We start from the raw sequence: 24,985 nt of genomic DNA, 5'->3' as shown, positions 1-24,985 counted from the left end.
TGGGGATGGGGCACACTTGCCACTGACTCCTCCTCATCCATCATTTTCTCCGTTGCTGCAGGGACAGTCATGTGATCAGTAGCAAGTGTTAGAACATATCAAACTTGGCTCCTTCTTCTTCTCAGAGAGAAACAAAGCGCAAAGCTTGGCTTTAACCCAGAGCGGTGTAGTACGGCGTGGCTATGCAAGTGGTACATCTGAAGCCAAGGAGCTTTGAAAGTTGATTAGTAATGCCAAGTGCATTTTTCATTGCCAGAAACGATCCAAAGAAAACAGTAATAGCTATTCAGGTTTAAAAATATAAAATACTTGTCATCATAGAACTATTTTAATGAATTCTCTCAAGGGATTATGAAATACGATGAATTGTTGCAGAAGCTGGAGCTCCAGAAGGACATGGCTGAGTATTGGAGTAGGGAGCAGAATGCTGCACACCTGGATTTTCCTTCCAAAGGGATCCTGAAGGTGCAGGCCAGCCTGCCCTTGCTTTGCCATGTTGCATCGTGACACTACTCCTGCTGTGTGCATGTCTGTTCATTTCCTGTGGCCGGGGCTTCTAGGACCATATCTTAATCAGTGAGAAACTTCTTTGCAGCTGTTAGTTCTGGATTCACCTGGGCAACTTTTCTTGGCTTTACTTGGCTTTAAGCTCTTCGTACAGTCCTTGAGCCCCGAAGGTTTTCCAGGCTTGTGGGGTCGGAGTTTGGGAGCTTTTTCAGAGTCCAGACGTGTGCCCCACCCTTGCATCTGAGGGAATGCATCTTCCACTTAGATTGGTCAGTTCTTAGGGATCCCTGCCTTAATATGATTAAGTATAACAGATGCGCTGGTTTCCCTGGATCTTGTAATTAAAAATAAAGAAGACAAGGTGTGAGTGCATAGGAAGGTCCAGAATGTAGCCAAGGTTTAATGAGCCAGACAGCCTGGTGGTGGTAGGAGGAAAGGGTGATGAACATGAGAATAAAGCAACCAGAAATGGATCCAGGTGTCATTTCCTGGACTGTTTCTGGACATAGAACAGTGGCGATGTGACCAGAGAAGCACCGCAGCGTTGGAGGGCCTTCGGGGCGGACAGTGGGCTATGCAGGTGTTACATGGCACCATACACAGGCATTCGGGCCTGCTCCTTAGTGCTTTTCTCTGGAGACACCATTATTTCTGTTGTTCTCTATCCCCTTGACCCTTCTGTCGGAGGAGAGATTTCTAGATGTCAAGTAGCTTATGGGGTCATATCGTTTAGTAAACACATAAGTGAAATTCCTGGCTCTTCCATCATGAGAAGCCACCTCTTCCTCCTTTGCCTCAGAACGAGGATCTCTCTGGGTCAGCTGTGTGGATGGACATTTGCACTGGGTGCACTGGATCAGCATTTCCAAGTGAGGAGTCTAGCACCCGAAGGGCTGGATGTTTATGTGTAGGCAGCACCCCATCCTGGGCTACCGGCCCCCTCAGCCTTGTTGATCCAGGGAAGGCAGATGATGGTGGGAGGGTGCTGAACTTCCCCTGCCTCAGAGGAGGCTGAGCCACTGTGTGTCCTGACTCCTGCCTGGGATCTGGCCGGGGCTCCAGCAGTGGGGCCCTGCTGCCCATGAGGCAGGAGGGATAGGTGGAGTGAGACGCCGCAGGCCCTTCTCATCCGGGATGATGACCAGTGCTTTAGTTCAACATAAACCTTTCCTTTTCTTTTTTCTTTGTTTTTTGAGGTGGGGGAGGGGAGAGGGAGAGAGACTTTTTAAGCAGGTTCCACACCCAGCGCAGAGCCCAACATGGGGCTTGATCCCACAACCCTGAGATTGAGACCTGAGCTGAAATCAAGATCAGACACTTTACCAACTGTGCCACCCAGGCGCCCCAGCATAAACTGAAATTCCTCAGGATGGTTGCAGAATGGCACCTGTTGTACCAGGAGATCTACTCTGCTCATGGAATAGATTCTGGCAGCAGAATGCTGAAGTTCCTTTCTGAACTTCAGGTCATGATTGGCACTGATTTTCGTATGGCTGTGGGGCTATACGGTGTGACAATGAATTGCCAAAGGGCCAGGGACTCTGCTTGTTTAGTCCCCCACTGTCAGCGCATCAGCAGATGTCTCCCTTGGCACCAGGGACCATGTGTAGCCGGGTTTGCAGCTGCTAACATAGTGGCAAATAGTGACGTACCACACTCAAGCATACAGAGCAGCTGCCGCCAACCTGATGGGTACAGACTTCAGGAAGGAGCTTTGGGGAAGATGGGCAAAGCAGTAGTGTGAACAGCTGTGTCTTTGGTCAGGCCAAAGGAAAATCAGGGCAGTTTAGTAAAATGAAATGCTCCTCCAGAGTGTAGAACGTCCATCTGCACCTGTCCCCTCTCCCACAAGTTGGACACGTTTCTCCTGCAGTGATGTGTGTGTTGAATTTGTCTCCTATTCTTGCATAACATGTCCCCAGAACTTTGTGGCCTGAAAGAGTGATGATTGAATATTTCTCAGGATTTCTGGGGGTTGCCTGGGAGCTTTTCCCGCAGGCCTTGCCTGGGCTTCTTTATGCACCTGTGGTCAGTTGGAGAATTGTTGGCTGTCTGCAGTTGACCTCAGAGATGTGGCTCGTGTCTGGCTCCTCTCCATGTGACCTCTCCAGTAGGCTAGCCCAGGCCTAGTTTTGTGCTGATGGACACATTCCAAGAGGTCAGAGGCAGATGCTGCTGGGAGTCTTAAGGTGTAACCTTGGAAATAGCACAACATCACAGGAAATCCCAAGGCAAGCCCTGATTCAGGCCACCTCTTGGTGGGAGCAAAGGGCATAGTGGCTTTGGGGTGTGGACATAGGGGGATGGAGTTGTTACTATAATAATCTGCCAGCTTGCCTCTGTCCTAGAGAATCTGTGTCCCTTACACCTGCAGGATATACTCCTCTTCTGTTTTTGCCCTGCTCCCCTGGCACAGCATCAGCCTTGAAATCTGTGCTCTGCCTGCCTCAGGCAAGGATGGCCAAGGTGGGGCTACCAGGTTGCAGCTCCTTAAGTCTGGCTTCTCTTGATTCAGAGGGCTGTGAATTGAAAAGACAGTGTCCCGACACCATGCTCGTTCTAGGCACAATTGTGGTGTCAGTTGGTGGTGGTGAATAACCAACCCACCCAAACCTGGTGGTTTAAGACAACAGATTTATTAAATCTCATGATTCTGTGGATGACCAGGCAGTTTGGCCTTTGCTGGGTGCTGTCAAGTGGTTGCAGTGAGCTATTGGTAGTACTGAGGCTGGATGAGCTGGGGTGCTTGCAGACCCCGAGTGGGTCCCTCCCACACACATTTATTCCCAGCCTCACCAACCAGCCCTTTGGGGTCTGAGTTTAGAAGTCCCCACATTTCTGTTGGCCAGACCATTGTCAAGACCTGCGCAGATTCAGGGGATGGGGACATAGACTCTTGGAAGGAGGGCCAGTCACCTTGCAAAGCGGTATGGTCATAGAGAGATGTGATTAATTGACAGGTCTCTTGGTAGCAAGCTCCCACGCTATTCTCTCCAATATTGTAGGAGTTAGGATACATTTTTGTTGGCTTCGTTTTCTATTCTTAAAAAGGAAATGCCATAGTTTTTCTTAGTATGGGGGGTGGGACAGTTAACAGAGAGGTGTCAGGTTAGATAACCTAAAACAAGCTATGCCTTGGTGGCATGTCAGCTTGTCAAGGCTGCTTTGCTTCTCTCCCCAGCTCTCCTGAGCTGTGGTTCTCAAAGTGTGGTCTCTGGACCAGTGGCGTCTGCATTACTAGGGTGCTCTCTGATTCTTGGGCCGCACCCCACCTTTACTGAACCAGAAATTCTGAGGGTGGGGTCAGGCAGTCTGTGCTCTAACAAGCCTGCCAGGTGGTTCTGATGCCCCTAAGACTTGAGAGTTACTGTTCCTGCATATTCCAAACGGCCCTTCCTACTGCTTCCTTACACTTGCAAGCTGGAGATGGTACCATCCTCACTCCCCCTTTCCCGGGCTCTCTGTCCCTCTGATATTCTTCGTAATATGTAGTCTGGATGGTGTTTGTGTCAGTGTAAGGTTGGGGCTTTCTTACTGCTCAGGGACACTTATTGGCCATCGGTCATTGTGCTCAGGGACATGGGTATCGAAGTGAGTAAGACACAGTCCCCGAGTTCCCTCAGCTTTTAGTGAGTGAGATTGTGTGCTCTAGGAGAATGGCCAGTTCAGGGAAATGACAGATGCAGTTCATGTAGGTTGAGCTTGAGATGTCCACATAGAAATATATATTTAGCAAGTAATTGATCTTAGGAGTTAAAATTCAAAAAAAAAAAAAATAGAATTCAAAAAGCAGGGCTGGAGTTAGCAATTTGAAAGTTACCATGTACATGATGATTTAAAACCGTTTTTCCTCAAAGGTGGCTATTCATCAGAATCAATTGGAGTCTTTATTTTTAAAGATTTTATTTATTTAGTTAGAGTGAGAGAACACGAGCAGGGGGAGGGAGAAGCAGACTCCCCACTGAGCAAGGAGCCCAATGTGGGGCTCTGTCCCAGGACCCTGAGATCATGACCTGAGCCACCCAAGTGTCCCTATTTGGGGTGTCTAACAATATGGATTATGCACCCCTGCCCCATGTATGACAGAGAGTGATTTGGGATCTCCCACATGTTCCAGGTGATTCTGAGCAGCTAGGTTTGGGGAACACAATCCCAAACAATGAAAACTGTTTGAGGAGAATAAGTAGAGAATGGGTGGGCAGCCAGCATGGAGCCCCCAGGGGCATGCCTGTGATGCAGCCGCCAGGGTGGAGTCTGTGCAGGAAGATCCTCTGGGACTGGGGGGATGGGGAGTAGACAAGTGGGAGAGCAGGGTTTAGATGCCAGGACTGGAAAGTTACCAGAGGGAGGGCTTCTTGGAGGAGGATCAGATTAGGCACTGCAGTGGTGGCCTCAGCTGGAGCCAGACTGTGGCGGTGACCAGCGAGGGGCGGGGCGCCTGGCTGGTCTCGGTGACTTGCAGGGAACTCTCAAGGAAGGAAGGAGAGCGTGAAGGAGAGAGGTGACCAGGGAAGCCCAGTGTTTCTGTTTTTCTCAATGGGAGAAAACTGAGCAGGCTGCCAGGAGTGGTGGGTCTGTAGAGAGGGCTGAATGGAAGAGGCCTCTGGTGTAGGGGGCTGATGCTGCTGAAGCTGTATCCAGGGGACAGAAGGATGGATTCAAAAGCTCAGCGCTCAGGACTGGCCTTGAAGAAGAGGAGGGCCACCCCCCCTCATCCTGGAGGGATGGAGGTGAGGGAAGGGGTTTGGAGATGGGAGTTTCTAGCTGCTGAATGTGGACGTCTCTCTCGTGTCCCTTTTTCCTGGCAACCCCGGGATGCACTCCTTGCTTACTTTGTTCATTTTAAATGATGGGGTTAGTGTAGTCTCAAAAACAGGGCCTCTGGGGTCTGTGAGACCACCCATGACTTAGTGTGTGCGTGTGTTGCTGGGGTGTGCTACTTCCGTGGGGTTCACGCTGCAGCACAGCAGCACCTCCGCGTTGGCAGTGGGCGGGCTGGGTTTCAGCACTTCTCTGGAGGCACTGCTTGGAACTCCATGTGTTTCACCTTGAAAGCAAGTTAATGGCTCGTGCCTGGTTAGCCCCTAGGGCTCACCTAGCTAATGGTGCTGCTGACCTTGCTGTAATTCTCTCTCGATCCCCTCATCACTCCCCCTCCCAGAGACCCCCTCCCCCCACCATGCCTGTTATACTCTCTCCCTTTTCAGCCCTCCTCCTTCCCCATCTTCCTTCCTTCTCCATGTTTCAGTTTCTTAGAAGGACTGGTAGACATGGAGGGTGGGCCTGGCATCCTCTTGTTCATGAGCAGCATTTTTGAGGGGAGGTGTGTGAGGTGGTGGCTCCCAGGGTCCTGTCTTACTCTGTGAGGTTTCAAGTGGTGCCAGCAGTATTTGTGCCGAGCTAGGCAGTGTCCCCAAGTCTTCTTGCCGAATGTCAGTTTCGCCCCTCAGTTTGTGACTGACACCCCCCGGGGATGACAGGCTGCTGCCTGTTGAGAGAACTCAGCTGCTCACACACCTTTCTGGTCTGGGAGCTGTGAGGATGGGTGTTGGAGTCCCTATGTCTGGACCCCTTGGAGATGTACACTGTGTGTATGTGGTTCACCTAATTAGCTAGTGATTGAGAGCTTTCAGAAGCTTTTCCAAGGGCATGATGTTTACAAGACAAAAGAAAACGGGTTCTTATTGTTTCCCAGGATTGGGTTAAAATGTTGAGGGCAAGGTAGTAGCCAAAGGTGAAGATGCATAGGACTGCATTTGCTGGACTTTAAACATGGCCTGTTACGAAATGATTGAGTACTAGTTAACTAGTTACAGTATATGCCTACCTAAACTTAGAAAATTTGTCGGGGAGGGGGAACAAAGGGAGAGAGTGGAATATTTGCGTAACAAGAGTGTTTTTCAATAAATTCATATATCCTAACACTTTGTCTTGGTTTTTACTTAATTATGCAAATACTGGAGCCTTTCCCAGTTTTTATAATCAGGGTTATTGTCCTTGCTTGCATACTTGCTGTGTTTCATAGAGGTGAGGCTTAGAAATCCCTGTGTCCTAAGTGTGAGGAGCTGTGGTCACAACCAGCCTGACCCTCAGATGAAGAAAATGGATCGGTTCTTGGAAGACTGTGTTCTGTGTATTTTTAAGTATGCGGGAAAATCTGTCCCTGTCTTGTGAGTTACTGAGGTCTCTTCTTTTCCTTTTCTCCTACAGAACCTGAAAGCAGATCCAGAAGAGCTTTTTACAAAACTGGAGAAAATTGGAAAGGGCTCATTTGGTGAAGTGTTCAAGGGCATTGACCTTCGGACTCAGAAAGTGGTTGCCATAAAAATCATTGACCTGGAAGAAGCTGAAGATGAGATAGAGGACATTCAGCAAGAAATCACAGTGCTGAGTCAGTGTGACAGTCCCTACGTAACCAAATATTATGGCTCCTATCTGAAGGTAAGGCTTGATAGTAAGAATGTGGTTTTCCATGGTGTAGTACTTGACCGAGTCAGAGCAGGGCGTGGAGAGGATGTCAGTAGCACAGCAGGCTGTCGGAGGAGGGAGAAATGTTCCTTTGATTCCAAAGGCACCTGGCTCTGATAGTCTTATCTTCAATGTCACCTATAGAAATATCTTTTGGTTAAAATGTTTGTTGAAGTTCCTTTCCAAGAAAAAAGCACGTCTGATTGGAACTTGGTCATCAGAGACACATTTCTTATGAAGGTATTACAACAACAACTGTGGACTTACCTAACCTTAGCATGGTTTTTTGTAAAACCTTGTGCCGACCTGAGAATCTTAGCCTTTTGATATTTTCAGTTATCAAATGTAGTTTAATTTAATGTTAAAAAAAACCCTGCTGGAACTGATAATGGTGCTTAGTGAACTAGTTTATCTACATTTGACTTTGAAGAATTCTAGGTAAGTAAACAGTGACTCAACACCACAAATTGTCCTGGATTTCATCTGATTCTGTGAGTAGGATAAAAGAGCACAGCAAATGGTTTTCCAGTCCATAATGGGACCATTTTAGATGCTGTAGGGCACTCTAGTCACACCACTAAGAGAGCGGAAGTCTGTCCCTTGTGTTCATGTCCTTTGACATATGCCTGTTTTACTGACCTTAGCAATATAGTATCTTCCAAGGTGGTGTTTTGGAAATGTTAAAAATCAGTGGACAAAAATTCTAAAATGACTCTTGTGGAAACGAAAACTTCATAGGTAGAAAGTATTGCTTCCTGAGAGAGGCAGTAGTAAGCCTAGAGAACAGACGATGTGGCTTCTCCTATCTGGGGTTTATCCTCTAAATTCTTCTGTTGTAGCTTGCACTCTCTTCTGTCATCAGAAGGGACAGTGCAGGCTTTGATTTTGTGGAAATATGATAATATGTAAGCGGAAGGATGGACATTTTGAGAGCCATCGATTCACTTAAAATGAATATTTAAAGAAATAAAAATTGAGTGGTAAACCGATCTTTTTTTGGCACTAGGACATAGGTTCAAATGGCAAAGGATGGCAATCTGTCATGGGTCCAACACAGCATTTTGAAATGGGAAGAATACATTTTGGAGTCATGATGTCTTAGACTTGATTCTTGCTTGTCTTGGCATGTGGCTTTGAGCAAGTTTGTTGTTTTTTAAGAAATTTCCCCACTTCCTCATTTGTAAAATGGAAAATTATGGTGTATATCTCACTGTTGCAAAGATTAAATGGTATCAAGTATGTAAAAATAGCTGGTATGTAGTAGGTACTTAATAAGTGTTAATTTCCTTCCTTAATTGAATGTATTCATACCCCATCTCTGAAATTACCTTGCAGTGAAGGACGTAATCACTGAGGTCAAAGCAAGGAGGAAGAAGTGCGCCAGAGATAACAATGGATGTTGTGGTGGGGTGCATCCATTTTGGGTTTTGACAGGGCAGAAAGGGAAGCACTGTATGTATTGATTCTTCTGGTCCAAGAGAACACGTGTGACTTCCATACGGGAAAGCAAAGGTCTTCCTGATGTTAAATTTCTATTGAGGAGAAAACAAACAGCCTAAGAAACTCGACTTGAACTCTGTCTGCTATATCACTTAACATCCATTGTGAAATGACTTTGACAGTAGTTTTCTAGTAAACTCAGAGTTGCTTTTCACATGGTATGTTGATGTATTTTAATACCAACTATGGTACCTTTGGCAAAGAAGGGTGGAAGATTCTCACAAATTTCTGGTGATTTATACCAGCTAATAGTTAACTATGGAAATAAAGGATCAATGGTTCAGAAGTATCTTTTCAACCCAATTCTCCAGCAAAATTTTTATTGCATGCTGGAACAGATTGCTTTCTTGTGGCCAAACATGGTCTTGACTATACATATTTAGAGATTTCCATCTGGTATGTCATGTTCTTGCCTGAGTCACTAATTCTAGAACATATATTCCAAGTCAACCTAACCTTGATCTAGAGTTGTCCAGTAAATTTATTTGGTTAGCATAATGTCAGGTGCTAGAATACCCCCCCCCCACCCCCAATTTATAATAGCTCACATATGATACAAGCTTATTTCTTGCTTGCTGGTAGTCCTGATTTCTGGGAAATTTTCCTCCAGAGAGTGACTGGGGAACCCTAGTTCCTTCGGTCTTGTTCTTCCTTCCACCTTCTATTCATGGCTGTATTCGTGTGCCTGTAAGTCACCGTGAGAGCCTGTGAGAAGTGTCCACACCCCCAGGCCTAGATGCAGAACACAATATTTCTGCCCACATTCCCCTGGCCAGTCCTTGGTCGTATCACCACACTTGACTCTGGAGAGGCTGAGAAAACGTCCCATCATATGCCTCATGGAACAGGCAATGGGCTGGGTGCTCAGTGAGCTGTCCCTTTCCAGAAGTTTTGATAAGTTTGTCTAGAACGTTCTATGTTTTACTGGGCAGATTGTCTTTTAGAGACTATAACCGCCTCAAGAATGCCAAAAATAGGATCACTGTTGTGAAAATTTGACTTCTTAAACCATGCTAAAGTTGATTCTGTTTAATTTGCTTAAAAACCAGGAACTTCTCTTCTTAAACGATATTAGCTGTTAGAAGTTGATCAGGACAAGAATCCAGACCTGTGACTCTATCTGCTGGTTCTTGTATGACAGTTTCATGAAGTGATGAGCCAGAGGCTCTTTTATCATCTTGGTAGGCATGAAGTTTAAGTTTATATAATCCTCTTGGGTAAGATATAAAATAAATTGACACATGATGGGTCAATGGGTCTTCGACACGAAGTTGAAAATTACTGTGCTTTGTGTGGTTTTTGTTGCCTTTGTGAAAACTCCCCCCATAGCATTCAGAGGTAATATTCTTAGTTCTTTAAGGGGTGATGGGAGAGAGGAGCCTTCATTTTCACCTGATGTTAAGGGCTTTCACATACCAAGATTGGGCAAAGAAGACATAAGCAGAAACTGGTTTCTTCCTACCAGGTTAACACTTAAAGGTCTCCTTTGTGTCGGTTTCAAACAGCTGGTGTAGAAAAAGGGAATTAAGCACAATAGGTAAGTAGTGGTCTGAATATATCGAATGTTACTGAAGATGAGGAGAGTGGAGTTTTTTTTACTGTGTGGCTGTGATCAGATCCCAGAACTGCAGTGTAGCAAGTTTTCCCCTCAGCGATTGAAAACAAAAACAAGGTCACTTGAAGGGAGGAGAGGGAATAATTCAGCAGTGAGAACTTATGGTTCTGTTGATGAATCTGAAGCCTGAATGGGTTATAAAGGTTACCATGTACGAGAAAAAGAACTGCATTTGTTGTAGTTCAGGTGTTTAATGTTTGGGAAATTAAACCAGTGAGACTGTTTAATTAACCAGAAGCCTCTGAGTCCCAACCATAAACCGCTGGAATTTCCTGTCACAAAAATACCATCCAAAAGGTCATAATGAAACTCTGTGTGTGCGTGCTTGCATGTGCGTGCTTGCACAGGGGCTGGTTTGGGTGGTGTGCAGGAGGGGAGAGAGAGAATTTTTTGGTTTTTTAGTTAGGCACTAAAGACCTAGTAAGATCATAACAGAGATATGATGTTATGTAGCATTCTAAGCCTGTTTTCTTTTTGTGCAGCATTCACAAGTGCTCCTCATCCTCTTTAGCTCTACAAATCTCTTATGTGTTTTTTTTTTTGTTTTTTTTTTTCCTTTTCCTGGAGATAGGCGGATTATTAGGATCTTCACTTTGAGATTCACAGAGTCAAAGCCAGGATTTTGGTCTTGGATCTTAGTGTAGGCACGTAACCGTTTGTGCGTTCTGTAGGCTGCCAAGTTCCTCAGGGAAAAAATGTAGAAACATAAACTTAACTTTGCAGGATTGTTGATCAAAATTGAGAACGTAAAGTGCCTGGCATGTAGGAGATCTTTAGCAAATGATAATTATTATTTTTTTAATACAAGATATCTGTGCCAAATGACTCAATTAGTTTCTTTTTTTTAAAGATTTATGTATTTTTTAGAAAGAACACGGTGGGGGAGGGGCAGCAGGAGAGAGACTCAAGCAGACTCCCCCACTGAACACAGGACCCTCCAGGGATGGGGTGGGGATGGTACTCAATCTCATGATCCTGAGATCTTGACCTGAGCCAAATCAAGAGTCAGGTGCTTAACCAACTGAGCCACCCAGGTGCCTCACAAAATTCATGTCTTAAAAACAGATTATTAGCACACTAAAAATTAGGTTTATCACTTTCTTTTATAATAAATTAGTTAGTACTTTCAAATATCAAGCCAGCTTAACCAAAGCAAATCAAGTGCAAAGCAAAAAAATCCAGGAAGCAGAAAAGCTGTGTTTATCTTAGTTGTTTTTGTTGTAGTACTGATACTAAGGAAACATATCCATGGAGTGAATAGTGGATTCAGATCCCCAACTTAAGACTAAGTTTTTCTTCAGTTCCTAAAAGTTTTCAGGGTAGTTTTACTCATCAGATTCACTAGAAAACTCATAGGGAAAAGTCTCCTAATGAGTTTCAGAGAATTAAGTGCCCTATTTAAATACAAATTAGTCTGGGAAAAGGGTTGTCTGTGTTGTATACATGTATACTTTTTAATAGTTTTTAAAATTATTTTGACTTCTGATGTCTTTTTTCCTTCTTTCTCCAAAGGGAAGATAGTTTCTGATGAAATTGAAAAACCATTTTGCCCTTAGGAAAAGAAGTAAAAGAAAAACATATAAGTGGCTAGCATCTTTGTGAATGAGGCTGCTGGGTGCGTTACCCTTCACCCACTTTGCTTATACTTCTTGTCCCGCTATGACTAGTGATAGCCTTTCCCTTGATTTTCAGAAGAAGCTGAGTTTGGACAATATAATCTGCATGTTTTCTGCTTTATCTCCAGAAAAAAAAAACCCCAAAACAAACCAAAACTACAGTCTCTTGCTTCCCCATATTGTATTACATCTCATGATCTATCTCAGAAACAAAATGTGAGTATTGTGACATGATAATAAACGTATCTGTTGGGACACGTCTGAGTTTATCTTCACTCATGCTTCTTCCTCAACTGCCTGTGCCATGGTAGCTCCTGCTTTTGTATTGACCTGGTTTCAGACATAGTAAGGACTATTAGGTGGTTTATTAGTTTTGGGAAGCATTTCAGTTCATGTACATGCATGGTATGTGTATGTAAACTCTCCTGGGCCTCAGGAATACTTACACAAGCACAAGGGTTCCTTCTCGCTCATGTCTTTCTTAGGCCTGAAGGCAGAGAGTCCCAGCATTTTCTCACTAATAGAGAAAATATGGTACTGTTGGTAGAGTACCTGAATGATGATTTGCAGATTAATTGGATTCGAATCAATAAGGCAGATTTAAAGGGCCAGAGAGGAAAGTCAGGACTCTCTTCTTAGGAAGGAGTCCCTATGCAGGATGGGACTTTCTGTGGCTGTAACAGGGAAGAGCCTGTGCTCTTGCGGCCCTGCCCAGCCACCTACATGTGGTAATTGTGTGTCTCCGTACCTTCTGCCAGCTGCCCTGTATTGTACCCTCCCACACTGAAGCTACCTGTGGCCACGTCTGGAGATATTTTTAGTTGTCACTAAAGGGGTTGGTGCTCCTGGTATGTAGAAGTGGGTGGAGATCAGGGATGCCCTGCAGAGCACAGGACAGCCCCCACGACAAAGACTCACCCAGCCTGAGCATCCCTCATGCTGTGCCCTGGAACGAACACTGTGATCTTTTTGTCCTAGAATACAGGTAGAAGGAACGGTATTTCTAGGGCTGGAATTGAGACTCTTGGAAATATCTCTAGGGGTATTTTGGACAATCCTCATAGACCATGAGTATGTCCATGTGATTTCTGTGGCCAGACCAAATGTGAGCTTTTTTTGTGAGCATCATGAGCAGGATGTGTCCAGATTCGGGACAGTGATTTTACACTGGCTTTGTGTATGCTAGGCTAGACTGAGAAATGCCACACGGTGTTCTGGGGACAGTGGTATCCAAAAGATGCTTTTCTGGGTGACTTTTGTTCTGATATGAGATAGGACAAAGGCAATAGGATTTCTCAGAACATTATATGCCAAATAAGCATGTTCATAGACCTAAATATTGTCTATGACCCTTTCTAGTCTTGGGTCCATTATAAACTCTGCTTTTTTAGGCAAAGCTCTGGAGAGCAGTGCTGGTCTAGTTTCCCTGGGGATGCCATTCACCAAATGAGAGGGAACATTCCCTCACGGGTGAATGTCTTCATGGGAAGCGTGATTCTTCTTTGGGCACTTTGGGCTTACTACAAAGTAGATACCCCAAGGTATTATTTCATACCTGGACGAGTGCTGTATAACTGGAGGCCCTCATCCCCTTAATATTTTGTATGTTTTCTTGACAACCAAATTTAAAAATTAATGTTAATAAATGAAAAAGCGAGTGAAATACTGATACCTTGCCCCCCCCCCCCCTTTTTTGTGTAAGGTGTTTATTTTTTAATTCCTTTGGTCACTGCCTTTTTTTTCCCCCCCCTAGATTTTATTTATTCATGAGAGACGCACAGAAAGAGAGAGAGAGAGAGAGAGAGAGAGAGAGGCAGACACACAGGCAAAGGGAGAAGCAGGCTCCATGCAGGGAGTCTGATGTGGAACTCAATCCCGGGGCTCCAGGAGCATGCCCTGGGTGGAAGGCAGGCACTAAACTGCTGAGCCACCCAGGGATCCCCTGGTCACTGCCATTTTTACACATGGTACATCATTCTTAGTCTTAAAGATCTTCCACTCCAGCCTCTCCGATTTTTGGGCTAACTGCCTAATCAATAAAATGGCCTATTTCATTACGTTAAAGCAAGCTTTTTTTTTTTTTTTTTTTTTTTTTTTTTTGCATTTCCACCTTTTCCATTTATGGACATCAGGTGAGGAGAGTGGAGGGTTTTTTCCCTCCTGTTTTTCGGTTTGTGGCACCACCGTCATTGATCTTTGTAAGACCCTGGTTTGTTTTCATCAGCTTTATTATATTTCCTCCTTCATCCCCACTGCCTTTTTCTTTTGTAGCATAGGTTTTGATATGTCTTCGGACATGTGTGTCCTCAGTAGATACAATATTTTGTGTACTGTGCATGAGTTTATTTTTCCCTATCACATACTTATTTTTCAAAATTTGTACACAGTAAAATTAACTTTTTTGCATGTATAGTTCTTATAGTTCTGTGCATCTTAACACACGTATGGATTTTTTTTTAAGATTTTAAAAATTTTATTTATTTATTTATTTATGATAGTCACACAGAGAGAGAGAGAGAGAGAGAGAGAGGCAGAGACACAGGCAGAGGAAGAAGCAGGCTCCATGCACCGGGAGCCCGACGTGGGATTTGATCCCGGGTCTCCAGGATCGCGCCCCGGGCCAAAGGCAGGCGCTAAACCACTGCGCCACCCAGGGATCCCAAGGTTTTTATTTATATGAGAGCACAAGCCAGGGCAGAGGGAGAGGGAGAAGCAGACTTCCCACTGAGCAGGGAGCCTAACATGGGGCTCAGTCCCAAGACCCCAAGACCATAACCTGAGCTGAAGGCAGACGCCTAACAGACTGAGCCACCCAGGCACCCTCACGTATGGATTCTTACAACCACCACTGCACTCGAGGACACTGAACAATCCCAGCATGGCAAAGAATTCCCAGTTCATCCCCCACCTCACCCCTCTGGCATCCATTCATCTGTTTTGTTGCTCATGGGGTTTTGCATGTTCCCAAAGTATCCTCTAAATGAAGTCACACACCTTTATTACTTCTTTCAGTTAGCATAGTGTATTTGGGATTCACTCACATTTGTGTGTGTATCAGTTATTTGTGCCTTTTTATTGTTGAGAGGTTTACCATTGCCATAATGTACCATATTGACCTATCGAAGGGCAGTTGGGTAGTTTCCAGATTTTGACCATTATGAGTAATGTTGCTATAAACATTCTCGTACAGTGTTTGTATGCACGTGAGCTTTCATTTCTCCAGGATAAATACTGGAAGTAGGATTGCTGAGTCATATGGTTAACTGTATGTTTGATTTTCCACAGTGGCCGTGCCTTTTTACGTTGGCATTGTCAGCATTTTTTATGTCAGCCATTTTTATAGGTGTTTAATGGTATCTCGTTGTGGTTTTATTTGCATTTCTCCAGTGAGTTAGGATTTTGAGTATCTTTTCATATGATGCTTATTATCCTCATCAGCCCTCTGGACTGGGATACTTTTAGGTTAATACCACCATGTCATTCCAAATAGCTTTACCACCTTACAATCCGAGTTTGATTTTTCTCTCCCTTTTTTCTTTTTAAAAACAGCTTTAAGGAGATAGAATTTACATGCTGTACAGTTTGTCCATTTAGAATGCACTCTCTCCAGTGGATTCTGGTGTATTCCCAGGATTGTGCAGCCATCACCATCATGAAATTTAGAACATTGTTATTACTCCAGAAAGAAACCTATACCCATGATCGGTCATTCTGCATTTCCTCCCAACTTTCCCAACCCTAGGCAACCACCGATTTACCTTCTACCTCTATAGATTTGCCTGTTCTGGGAACTTTATAGAAACCGAATCCTATGATATATGACCTTTTATAACTGGCTTCTTTGATTTAGCATAATTTTTTCAAAGTTCATTATGTAGCATGTGTTGATACTTTTCATGACAGTCCATTGTAGGTATATGCCACATACAGATTTCTGTTTTTTAGTGTTTGATATGTATAGTTTGGTTATTGATTTTTTTTAAAAAATATTTTTATTTATTTATTTGACAGAGGATGAGATAGCACAAGCAGGGGGAGCAACAGGCAGAGGGAAAGGGAGAGGAAAGAGCAGACTCCCCGTTGAGCAGGGAGCCTGATGCAGAACCCCAGGATCATGACCTAGGCCAAAGGCAGACACTTAACCAACTGAGCCACCCAGGTGCCTCTAGGTTATTGACTTTTTAAAGTCCATTTTAGAAATCACAAGTATCTTCTCTGACTCTATTGCATTTTTTTTTAATTTTTAAATTTTATTTATTTATTCATGAGAGACACAGAGGCAGAGACATAGGCAGAGGGAGGAGAAGCAGGCTCCATGCAGGAGCCCAATGTGGGACTTGATCTCAGAACTTCCTGAGCCGAAGGTAGATGCTCAACTGCTGAGCCACCCAGGTGTCTCTCTATTGCATTTTTAACTGAGAGGTATTCTTTGTTGAAAGAAATCTTTAATTCTAATGTGGTTCACTATGTCAGTTTTTCATCTTCTGGTTTGTGTTTTTGGGATCCTATTTAAGGAATCCACTAGTTCCCTAAGGTTATTACAATTTTTTTTTTTCTCTTAACCTTATATATTTGCTTTTTTATTAGATCTTTAATCTGTCTGGTATATAGTGGAAACAGGGATTTTATTTTTCTCCATGTAGTGGGATAGATTACTAGTTTATAAGTGATCTGTTCTTTACCCACTCAGGTATGATACTATAGCACATGAAAGTCTTTTGTATCGCTAGGCCTGTTTCTGGATTTTCTGTTTTTTTTTTTTTTTTTTTTGTGATGCCTCTATCATTCGTGTTATATGTGTGTGATTGATTGTTAGCTTGGCTTAAATCTTAATGTAAGGAACGGTTAACCCTCTTCACCTCTCTCACAAAGAAAAGCTTTGTTGCATGGGTTCTTTGAAGATCTTTACAATACATGGTTTAGAATGAATTTGTACATGTTCTGTTTAAGATCCTACTGAGATTTAAAAATTTATTTTTGAGGAGAATTAACATTTCAAGCCAAACAGAAATGCTTTGTCTTTTCTTTTGGGTTGTCTTACGTGGGCTTTTTTTTTTTAATTTATTTATTTATTTATTTATTTATTTATTTATTTATTTATTTATTTATTTATTTATTTATTTATTTATTTATTTATTTATTTATGATAGTCACAGAGAGAGAGAGAGAGGCAGAGACACAGGCAGAGGGAGAAGCAGGCTCCATGCACTGGGAGCCTGATGTGGGATTCGATCCCGGGTCTCCAGGATCGCGCCCTGGGCCAAAGGCAGGCGCCAAACCGCTGCGCCACCCAGGGATCCCTTACGTGGGCTTTAATAAAGTTAAATTTTCTGCCATAAAAGACCTTGTGGATATATTTTATTTTTTTGCTTTTATTGCTATTTTGTCTGATACATTTTTGGATTGCTTAGTTAAGGGCATTGTGATGATTTTTTTCACATTGTTTTTGGCAATCTTGCCAAATTCTTGTTAGTTTTCTGCACATATGCTCACATCTATAAATAATGATAGTCTTCTGTCTTCCTTTCCACCCTCATTAGCATCTTACATCTTAGGTTTTGGCGTGACCTCTAGTACTATGTTGATTACATAGTGATAGGAACGTTATACCTGTCTTATTCTGGAGCTTAAAGAAAATACAGCTTACATTTTTCTGTAATAGGTGTGGTATTTGATAGAGTTCTGGTGTGTAGATTTTTCTTTTTTAAATAAGGAAGTCACCTCTATTCCTAATTGGAGGGCTTTTTAAAAACAAAGTAACAAACCAGAGCACTTGTCTCCCCCCCCCCCCCCCCCCCCGTAGTTTTAAAGACAGTTATGTGATTTTTCTCTTTCAGTCATGGTGTAAATAGATGGCAGTTGACTAGATCTGAGGTGTACTCTTCCTGACTTCTGAGAAAGAAAATTGGCTTTACAGAGTAAGGAAGATCTTCTCTAGCTGCTGTAACGAAGAAGACCAGAGGGTTGGCATCATGAGCTGAGAACCCATAGGATCTGCTTCTGAGACACTGTCACTTTGGCCTGTAGTTTTGCATAATGCTCCCTGATGGAACAGAGAAGATAGAACCTGACCTTGCCTGGAACAGCAGGCTGCCTCAGGGGCCCCAGCAGTACTTCCTTCTCAGCCTAGTATGTCCATCCTCGCCATGGCTTAGGAACAGTGCCGAGATGGAGAAGTTTAGCCAACTGCTCAATTGATTACAGAGTGATTTACTCAAACCTCTGCGGCTACTCTGCATCGTGGCTCCTAAACCTTCTGTGGGCTCCTGGTGTAGAGGAATAACCTGGCTCAAGGCAACTGAACCGAAAACACTGCACTACTTGTGTGTTGAATTTGGGAAGATGTTTCCAGGTTGTACAAAGTTCTGTATTTGAAACTGGCAAGGAGGCGTGGCTTGTGGGGGCAGTACCTTGATGGAGTGATCTCTTTTGGAATTGTTCAGGTGGTATCTGGAAGGTCTGGGTGATCATTGTTTCTGTGTATGCACCTCGGAGTTGTTTCTCTCTTTGCTGAGGACTAAGACACACTTGGGAGTATTTTCGGTGGCAGTAAGAGGAGAGAGAGGATGGATCCTTGGTAGTTTGGAACTGCCCTGGTGAGCCACATGGTTCTTTATATTTTTTGAATTTACTGTGATACTAAGTATTCTTCATCAGTTGGTTTTACATTCCACTTTGGTACTTCCTCTGCATGTTGGGCTAGGGTAGGTTTGTGAGATACTGTGGCTCCAGCTTGGTGTGGAATGGAGGCTTAGGGATTGGGAAATACCTGCAGGTGCTAGAGAAGGGACCTAGTCAGAAAAAGAATGCCTTTACCCATCACCTTTCTCTTCTTTTCTGGCCTTGCTGACCCCAAGCCCTAGAGATCTGGAGTCCTGCCCTGAACGGAACCAGCAAGGTGTAGTCACCTAAACTTGGACCAGTGTCCTCATCTGCCAAATAAATTCCTTTCAGTCTCTGATTTGGCTTAGCTTGCCAATTAATAAGTCTCTTCTCAGAGAATGAAAGAGAGAGAAAACGCACATGCATATGGTGGGGGGTGAGAGTGGAGAACCCCAGGCAGGCTTCTTACTCCATGTGGAGCCTGACTCTGGCCCTATCTCACAACCCTGAGATCATGACCTGAACTGAGGTTAAGAGTCTGATGCTTAACCCACTGCATCACCGAGGCACCCCTAATAAGCAATTCTTATGCATAATCAGATAAATTAGAAACATGGATTATCAGAGCAGGAAGGGATTTTGCAGGCTCCTGGCACACTCTTTATTTTCTGGATTAGAAAACCAAGGTACGGATGAGCTGAGTGATTTCCTTTTCTCCCAGTATCACAGTTGAGCTGGGTTCAGGGCCACAGGCTGCTGGTTCCTTGTCCACTGTTAGCTTCCCTGCACCTGGCTGTTGTCCTGTCAATACTTCTTTGCCCTTTTCCTCCTTGGATTCCCTCTGTCTGGTGTCTCATCAGTACTTTAGCCCATTTTGCAGGAGCTGAGCCATTCAGTCCTGAGGATCGGGGTCCTCACTGTTGCCTAGTTAGGCACCCACCCTTTTCTCTGCCTGGATTGTGATCCTGCAGGGCTGTGATGTGATGGCATCACCTAGAGAGCTTAAAAACTCCTGAGGCCTGGCTGCACCTGCAGATTCTGATTTCTTTGTTCTCAACTCTTGCCTTGTTGGTGGGAGTTTTAGAAGTTCCCCAGGTGATTCTAACGTGAGGTCACGCGTGAAAGTCGTTAATCTGTAGGATCACCTTGAGGAGAAAGAGCATCACCAGAGAGCAACACACAGAGGGTAATTACCACTAAGGATGTTTTCAGTGTTGAAGAAAATACAAACTCAGAGGTTTAAACAAGAAGGGGTGTGTGTTTCCTAACAGCAAAAATTCAGAAGAAGGGTAGCTCCAGCTCGTGGTCACCAGTGTCCAAATTCTTTTTTTTTTTTTTTTTTTCTTCATATTGCGGTCCTCAGGGTCTTAGCTTGGCCTTTGGGCAGATAAAGGGCCACTGTTTTCTGGAAGAGTGTTCGTTGGGTACAGGAAACCTTTCTCAGAAAGCCTCCCCAGGCCACGTCCTGACATACTTCATTCATCATATCTGAGTCGAAGGCTGATGCCTCCTTAATCAGCCCCTGGCTGGAGGGAGGGGCCACCTCATTGGCTCCCACCAAATAGTTTTACTTCTTCCTTTTTTTTTTAAAAGTTTACTTATTTTTATTTTTATTTTTAGTAATCTCTACAGCCAGCATGGGGCTTGAACTCACAACCCTGAGGTCAAGAGTCAGTCTCATGGTCCTCGCACTGAGCCAGCCAGGAACCCTTAGGATTTACTTCTTGAGCTGGAGAAGAGTGGGTTTCCCTCTGAGTCATAAAGTCAGAGGAGGGAGAAGGGGGAAGTGTTGGTTGAATATATCAACTAACAGCCTCTGAAAAGGAGTTCTATTAGGTCCTGCCCTCAACATGCCCATTTGGGGAGCTTTCTGCCTTCACTGTTTTGGGAAATCTGGCATTTGCTTACCCGTAAGAACTCCCTTCGCAGGTGGCAAAGGTTGAGATTCTACTGGAAGCTTGATCAAATTAGCCAGACACGGGACCTGCAGGTGGCTGGCCCTAGGTCATCTTTTCACAACACCTGCCTTGAATCTGAGGCAGAGTTATCATTTTCAGATGTCCTAGTGCTGAATTTTTATTTAGTGCCACCTAATTTCTTGGGTGGTTTAACAAAAGAAATTCTTGTTGGTCTTGACTTTAAAAGTAAAATAGCCAGTTACTTTTCCAGTAAATTGGATTTATTTGTGGATAGCAGAGGAATTGCAACTAGGGACTAGCAAGCTATAGCAAAAGCCATAGTCAAGTTCAGAGAACAAAAGAGAGGAAGGCTCTTTTATTTTTGTTAATTTTTTATTTATTAGAGCATGTGTATGAAAGAGTGAGCGAGCACATGCAGAGGGAGAGGGAGAAGCAGACTCTCCGATGAGCAGAGAGCCTGACGTGGGGCTCCATCCCAGGATTATGACCTGAGCTGAAGGCAGATGCTTAACTGACTGAGCCACCTAGGTGCCCCGAGAAAGGCTCTTTTATAGAGGAAAGGGGATGCTGGGCAGGGCTGTTATAACCACAAAGTCCATTGGAGTGAATGGGAATTGGAAGTGTAGTGGCTTCTCATTGAGTGAGCTGTGACTGTCTCTTCTTGGCTGGGATGTTGCTGGGGGGAGAAGATTCCTCTTGCTGGAGTGGTAAAGTATAGGCTTCTTTCTGTAAAGGGCTGCAAAGAGTGGTGGGGTGTGAGAGCTGCTCCCTTCCCCTTCCGGCATCCCAAGTCCATTGTAAATGAGGGTTCCTTTATTCAATTTCACACCTTAAATGATTTATTCATCCTTCAGTGCATAGATGAGCATCATCTCTGTAGCTCATGTATGTTGAATGAATGAGTGAATGAATTTGAATTTGTTTTGGTAGCTATGGCCTACTTTTACATAGATCTGGAAGCCTAGCCAATACCTAAAAAGTCTTTCCTATGTGGCTAGTAATTGGACTCCTTTGCAATAATGGGGACCTGCTTCAGCTGCCAGAGTTGGCCGTCACATGAGCTATGCAGGGCAGCCCTGTCTCTCCTGCTCATTTACTTATACTCAGTCTCTGCCAGAAATCCTATTTTGGTTTTGTGGTCCTGTAGCTTTCTTTCTTAGCACCTCCTTGCTTGTTCCTCACCTGTGGATGATTCTGTGGTTGCCCATGAAAGTCTGGCAGCGTTTGCGTTCCTTCTCCTATGGCCATTCCCGTTGCTTATAGCAGCCTGTCTTTATTTGCCGGGGATAAGTTCTAAGACCCCCAGTGGATGCCTCAAACTGCAGATTGTACCAAGCTCTACATGTACTATATTTTCTCTTAAGCCTACATATGTGATAAAGTTGAATTTATAAATTAAGCACAGTAAGAGATTAACAATAATGATTGTAGTAATAACAATAAAAAAACAGAACAATTACAATAATATTAATAACAGTTATGTGAATGTGGTCTCTCTCTCTCAAAATATCTTTCTATACTTACCCTTTTGGTGATGATGTGAGATATAAAATGCCTACGTGATGAGATGAAGTGAGGTGCATGACATAGTCATTGACCTTTTGGATCATTCATTGGGAGGAAGATCATTTGCTTCCGGACTGTGGGTTTAGTGCAGGGAACTGAAACTGCTAAAAGCAAAACCATGGATAAGCAGGGAATTGCTGTCTTAGCAGACTCACTTTCCAGAGAGCCGAGGTCTTCCTGATAACTTGCCTTTGTTTCCTCTTCACCCGAACATTCTAGGGCAGGTCCTTTGTGTAGCATTGCTTTTGTTCTAACATCTGAGATCCTTTGGGCTCTGAAGGATTGAGTGATGGGGGAGTTAGTTCCTGGTCCTTTGGGGCAGGGGACAAGCGGTTTAGATGCTTGCCTTTTGAGAACCTACCAGACCAAAAGGTTTTATTGGTATGTTTTTTAAGAGTCCTTTTGTCCCTTTTCTAATGATTCATCTTTAGAGAAGCAAATTAATTTGTAGGTGAATTTTCTCTGTCCCTTTTTTTTCTTTTTTTTTCTCTGTCCCTTTTAACTGGATATCTACAACATGTATTTGGAGGGAAAAACACATACTTGAATCAAAATTTTAAAACACAGAAACATTTTCCCTCAAAACTCTTTATGAGTATATTGTTTTTTTCCTTTCTTTGTATGCTCAATGCACAGATAACTGTAAACAGAATATTCTGATTTCTATTTATTTGCATTGTTGCAGTGGTGAGGATCAAATATCTTAAGGCATTTCTTTGAAGGAAAGGATTTTTTAAAGAAAATTTTGAGGTGATATACAGTAAAACATATGCAAATAGCTTTGCTAGCTGTGCAATTAGTGGGGAAGTATGATTTGGCATTGGGCAGCTATTGGCTTATTGCAGATTGACTTGCTGAAAACAATTTATATAACCTGTTAAGTAGACCAAGCATTGTGAGACACTGGAAAAGGTGCTTAGTTTACTGAATTTTTGTGATTTTTGGTTGACTTGGTATGAGATTGGTTTTCCAATTTTATGCTTTGGACTTTTCCCTGTCATTATAACTGAAATTGGTAGAGATAGGTCAATGGCAAGGTTGACTATAGACCAGTGCTTATGGAAGCTCATCACCTACATTTCTTGTTTATATGCAAGTCTTCTCTTACTTCTAGCCAAGGCTGGTATAGGGTGGCACATGGATTTTGCAGTCATTATTGCTCATGGATCTTAAACAGGCCTGATGATGTGGAGTTGGCTCGTGTTCAGTAGCATGAAGACTTCTTGCCTTTTCTCTTGTTCCTTTGATGGAGCTTTATTTCTGGACACTTTTCTGAAAGTTGAGATCCATTCAGAGGCAGACAGACTTGTTCCTAGAGGAAAGGGGGCATAAATATGCCAAATGCAAAACCACAATGATTTCTTTGATTGCAGGGACCTTTGGGCCAGCTTGCAGTAAGAACTTGCCTTTAGAAGATCCTTTGGTTCCCATCAGTGTCTCCCTCTCCTCAAAGGGATGGCAACCCGATGGACAGTGGGCACATGACCCTGGCATCGACAGACTTCCACGGAGGTAAGCTGTTCTGTCAGTGCTGCCCAGACAGACAGGCACCTTCCTCATCAGTCCCGAGCCCTCCTCCATCCACACCTTGTACACACGTGGTCAGAGGACCTGAGGCTTTTTCTCTTGCTTCCTCAGGTGACACATGGCCCTTCTTGCACAGGGATTAGAGATGAATGGAGTGAGAGACAACTGTGGCAGTTTTCTCCTGGTCGAGGACAGGAATTTCCAAGTTGGTGGTCTTGAACTCACGGTCAATCCTTTATGACTTTATGTCTGTATCTCACTGTATATTGGGCTGAACTCTAGTCACTGTGAGCAACTGTTGCTATTTGGGAACAAGCCACACAGTCTGTCCCTTCTTGCATCTATTAGGGGAGATACTGTTGATGGAGTTGCTGGTAACCGCTGTGGTGGATACCCTGGCCAGATTCTGGTTCAAGCGTGTGTGATTTCAGAGACCAAGCTTGGAACTTTCTCGAAGGTATTGCTCCAAGTCTTAACCTTAGGAGGGCATGCATGGTGCAGCAGACATTTACCTTTCCTTAGAAAGTGGATTGTAACACCAGATAAGTGTGATTGTCTTTGGCAGAGATTCTGCTTCCTCCTGCCATATTGTTTTATTCTTAAAGGGTTAGATATATCAGAATAAATCAGTGTGTTTCTTAGCATATTTCTGTTGTTGTTTTAATTATTTTCTGTCTTCAATTAAGAGCTTTAGTTGCAGGATTGAAATGAGAAATCTTAACTTCTTGAGAAAAACTGCTGGGAGCAGAGTTTCACTTTTACTGTTTGAATATAAAACTCTGAAGGCTTCCCTATGGTTATTGCAATTGATTTTAGCCCCAGTGTGATCTTCTAACCTTCTCAATAGACCTCCCATTTCCCTTTTTGACAGAAACAAGGAGAAGATCATGTTTGAGTGTGGCAGGACTTGCTGGCCATTGCAGATGTTAAGAAGTCACACTGGTTCTTGCGGGGCTGTGCTCTGTAGATGAGCATAAGAGGTGCTGTGTAGGGATCCCCGGGTGGCTCAGCGGTTTAGCGCCTGCCTTTGGCCCAGGGTGTGATCCTGGAGACCCGGGATCGAGTCCCACGTCAGGCTCCCGGCATGGAGCCTGCTTCTCCCTCCTCTGTGTCTCTGCCTCTCTCTCTCTATGTCTATCATAAATAAATAAATCTTTAAAAAAAAAAAAAAAAAAAAAAAAAAAAGAGGTGCTGTGTAGAATGGCTGCGTATTTGCTGCCTCTTAGCTGTGGTCAGTGAGAGTCCTCACAGTTGACCTGCGAGGTGACCTTACTGAACATTTCCTTTATGACAACTTTTACACATTTTTAAGAAAGGAAGAAACTTCAGTGATAAGCTTTTGGTTTTTTATTCTAACCTCTTAAGGTCACCTTTAGGTCTATTACAAGGATTTCCTTTGTAAGCTCCTGGCACATTCAGGAGCTGTGCTCTTGTAAGGCGCTGGCCGGTGTGGAATGTATTAGTAAGATTATCTCCTGGCTCTTACGTGTTCTTATACTTTTAAGGTCCTCACTATTGTGTTTACCTTCTAAGAGGCTCATAAAGCCATCTGCAATCCCTTGCTCTTTCTCTTACGGACTGTGTGAACAAAGCAGCAGCTTTAATGAACAGTAGCAATGCAAACAGTGAACTTCCATGTGATAGCAGGAGGTTATGAGCTCAAG

General features: G+C 43.7%; 1 protein-coding gene across 2 annotated transcripts in view; it reads left to right on the top strand.

Moving 5' to 3' along the window:
• The window catches only part of STK24 (serine/threonine kinase 24), a 120,682-nt gene that overhangs the window by 42,548 nt on the left and 53,149 nt on the right, over nt 1–24,985 (top strand). The window contains exons 1-2 of one of the 2 annotated variants that reach the window (XM_038569902.1): nt 5,145–5,237; nt 6,718–6,948. In XM_038569902.1, the coding sequence (XP_038425830.1) occupies nt 5,160–5,237; nt 6,718–6,948 (309 nt within the window). In that variant the 5' untranslated portion in view covers nt 5,145–5,159. Of the gene's footprint in view, nt 1–5,144; nt 5,238–6,717; nt 6,949–24,985 lie in introns of those variants that run through there. The other variant, XM_038569903.1, reaches the window with a different exon arrangement.

Source organism: Canis lupus, chromosome 22, assembly GCF_011100685.1.
Source record: "Canis lupus familiaris isolate Mischka breed German Shepherd chromosome 22, alternate assembly UU_Cfam_GSD_1.0, whole genome shotgun sequence".
NCBI classification, from domain to species: Eukaryota; Metazoa; Chordata; class Mammalia; order Carnivora; family Canidae; genus Canis; species Canis lupus.
Note: the sequence above shows the minus strand (reverse complement) of the source record. Positions and strands in the feature narration are given on the sequence as shown.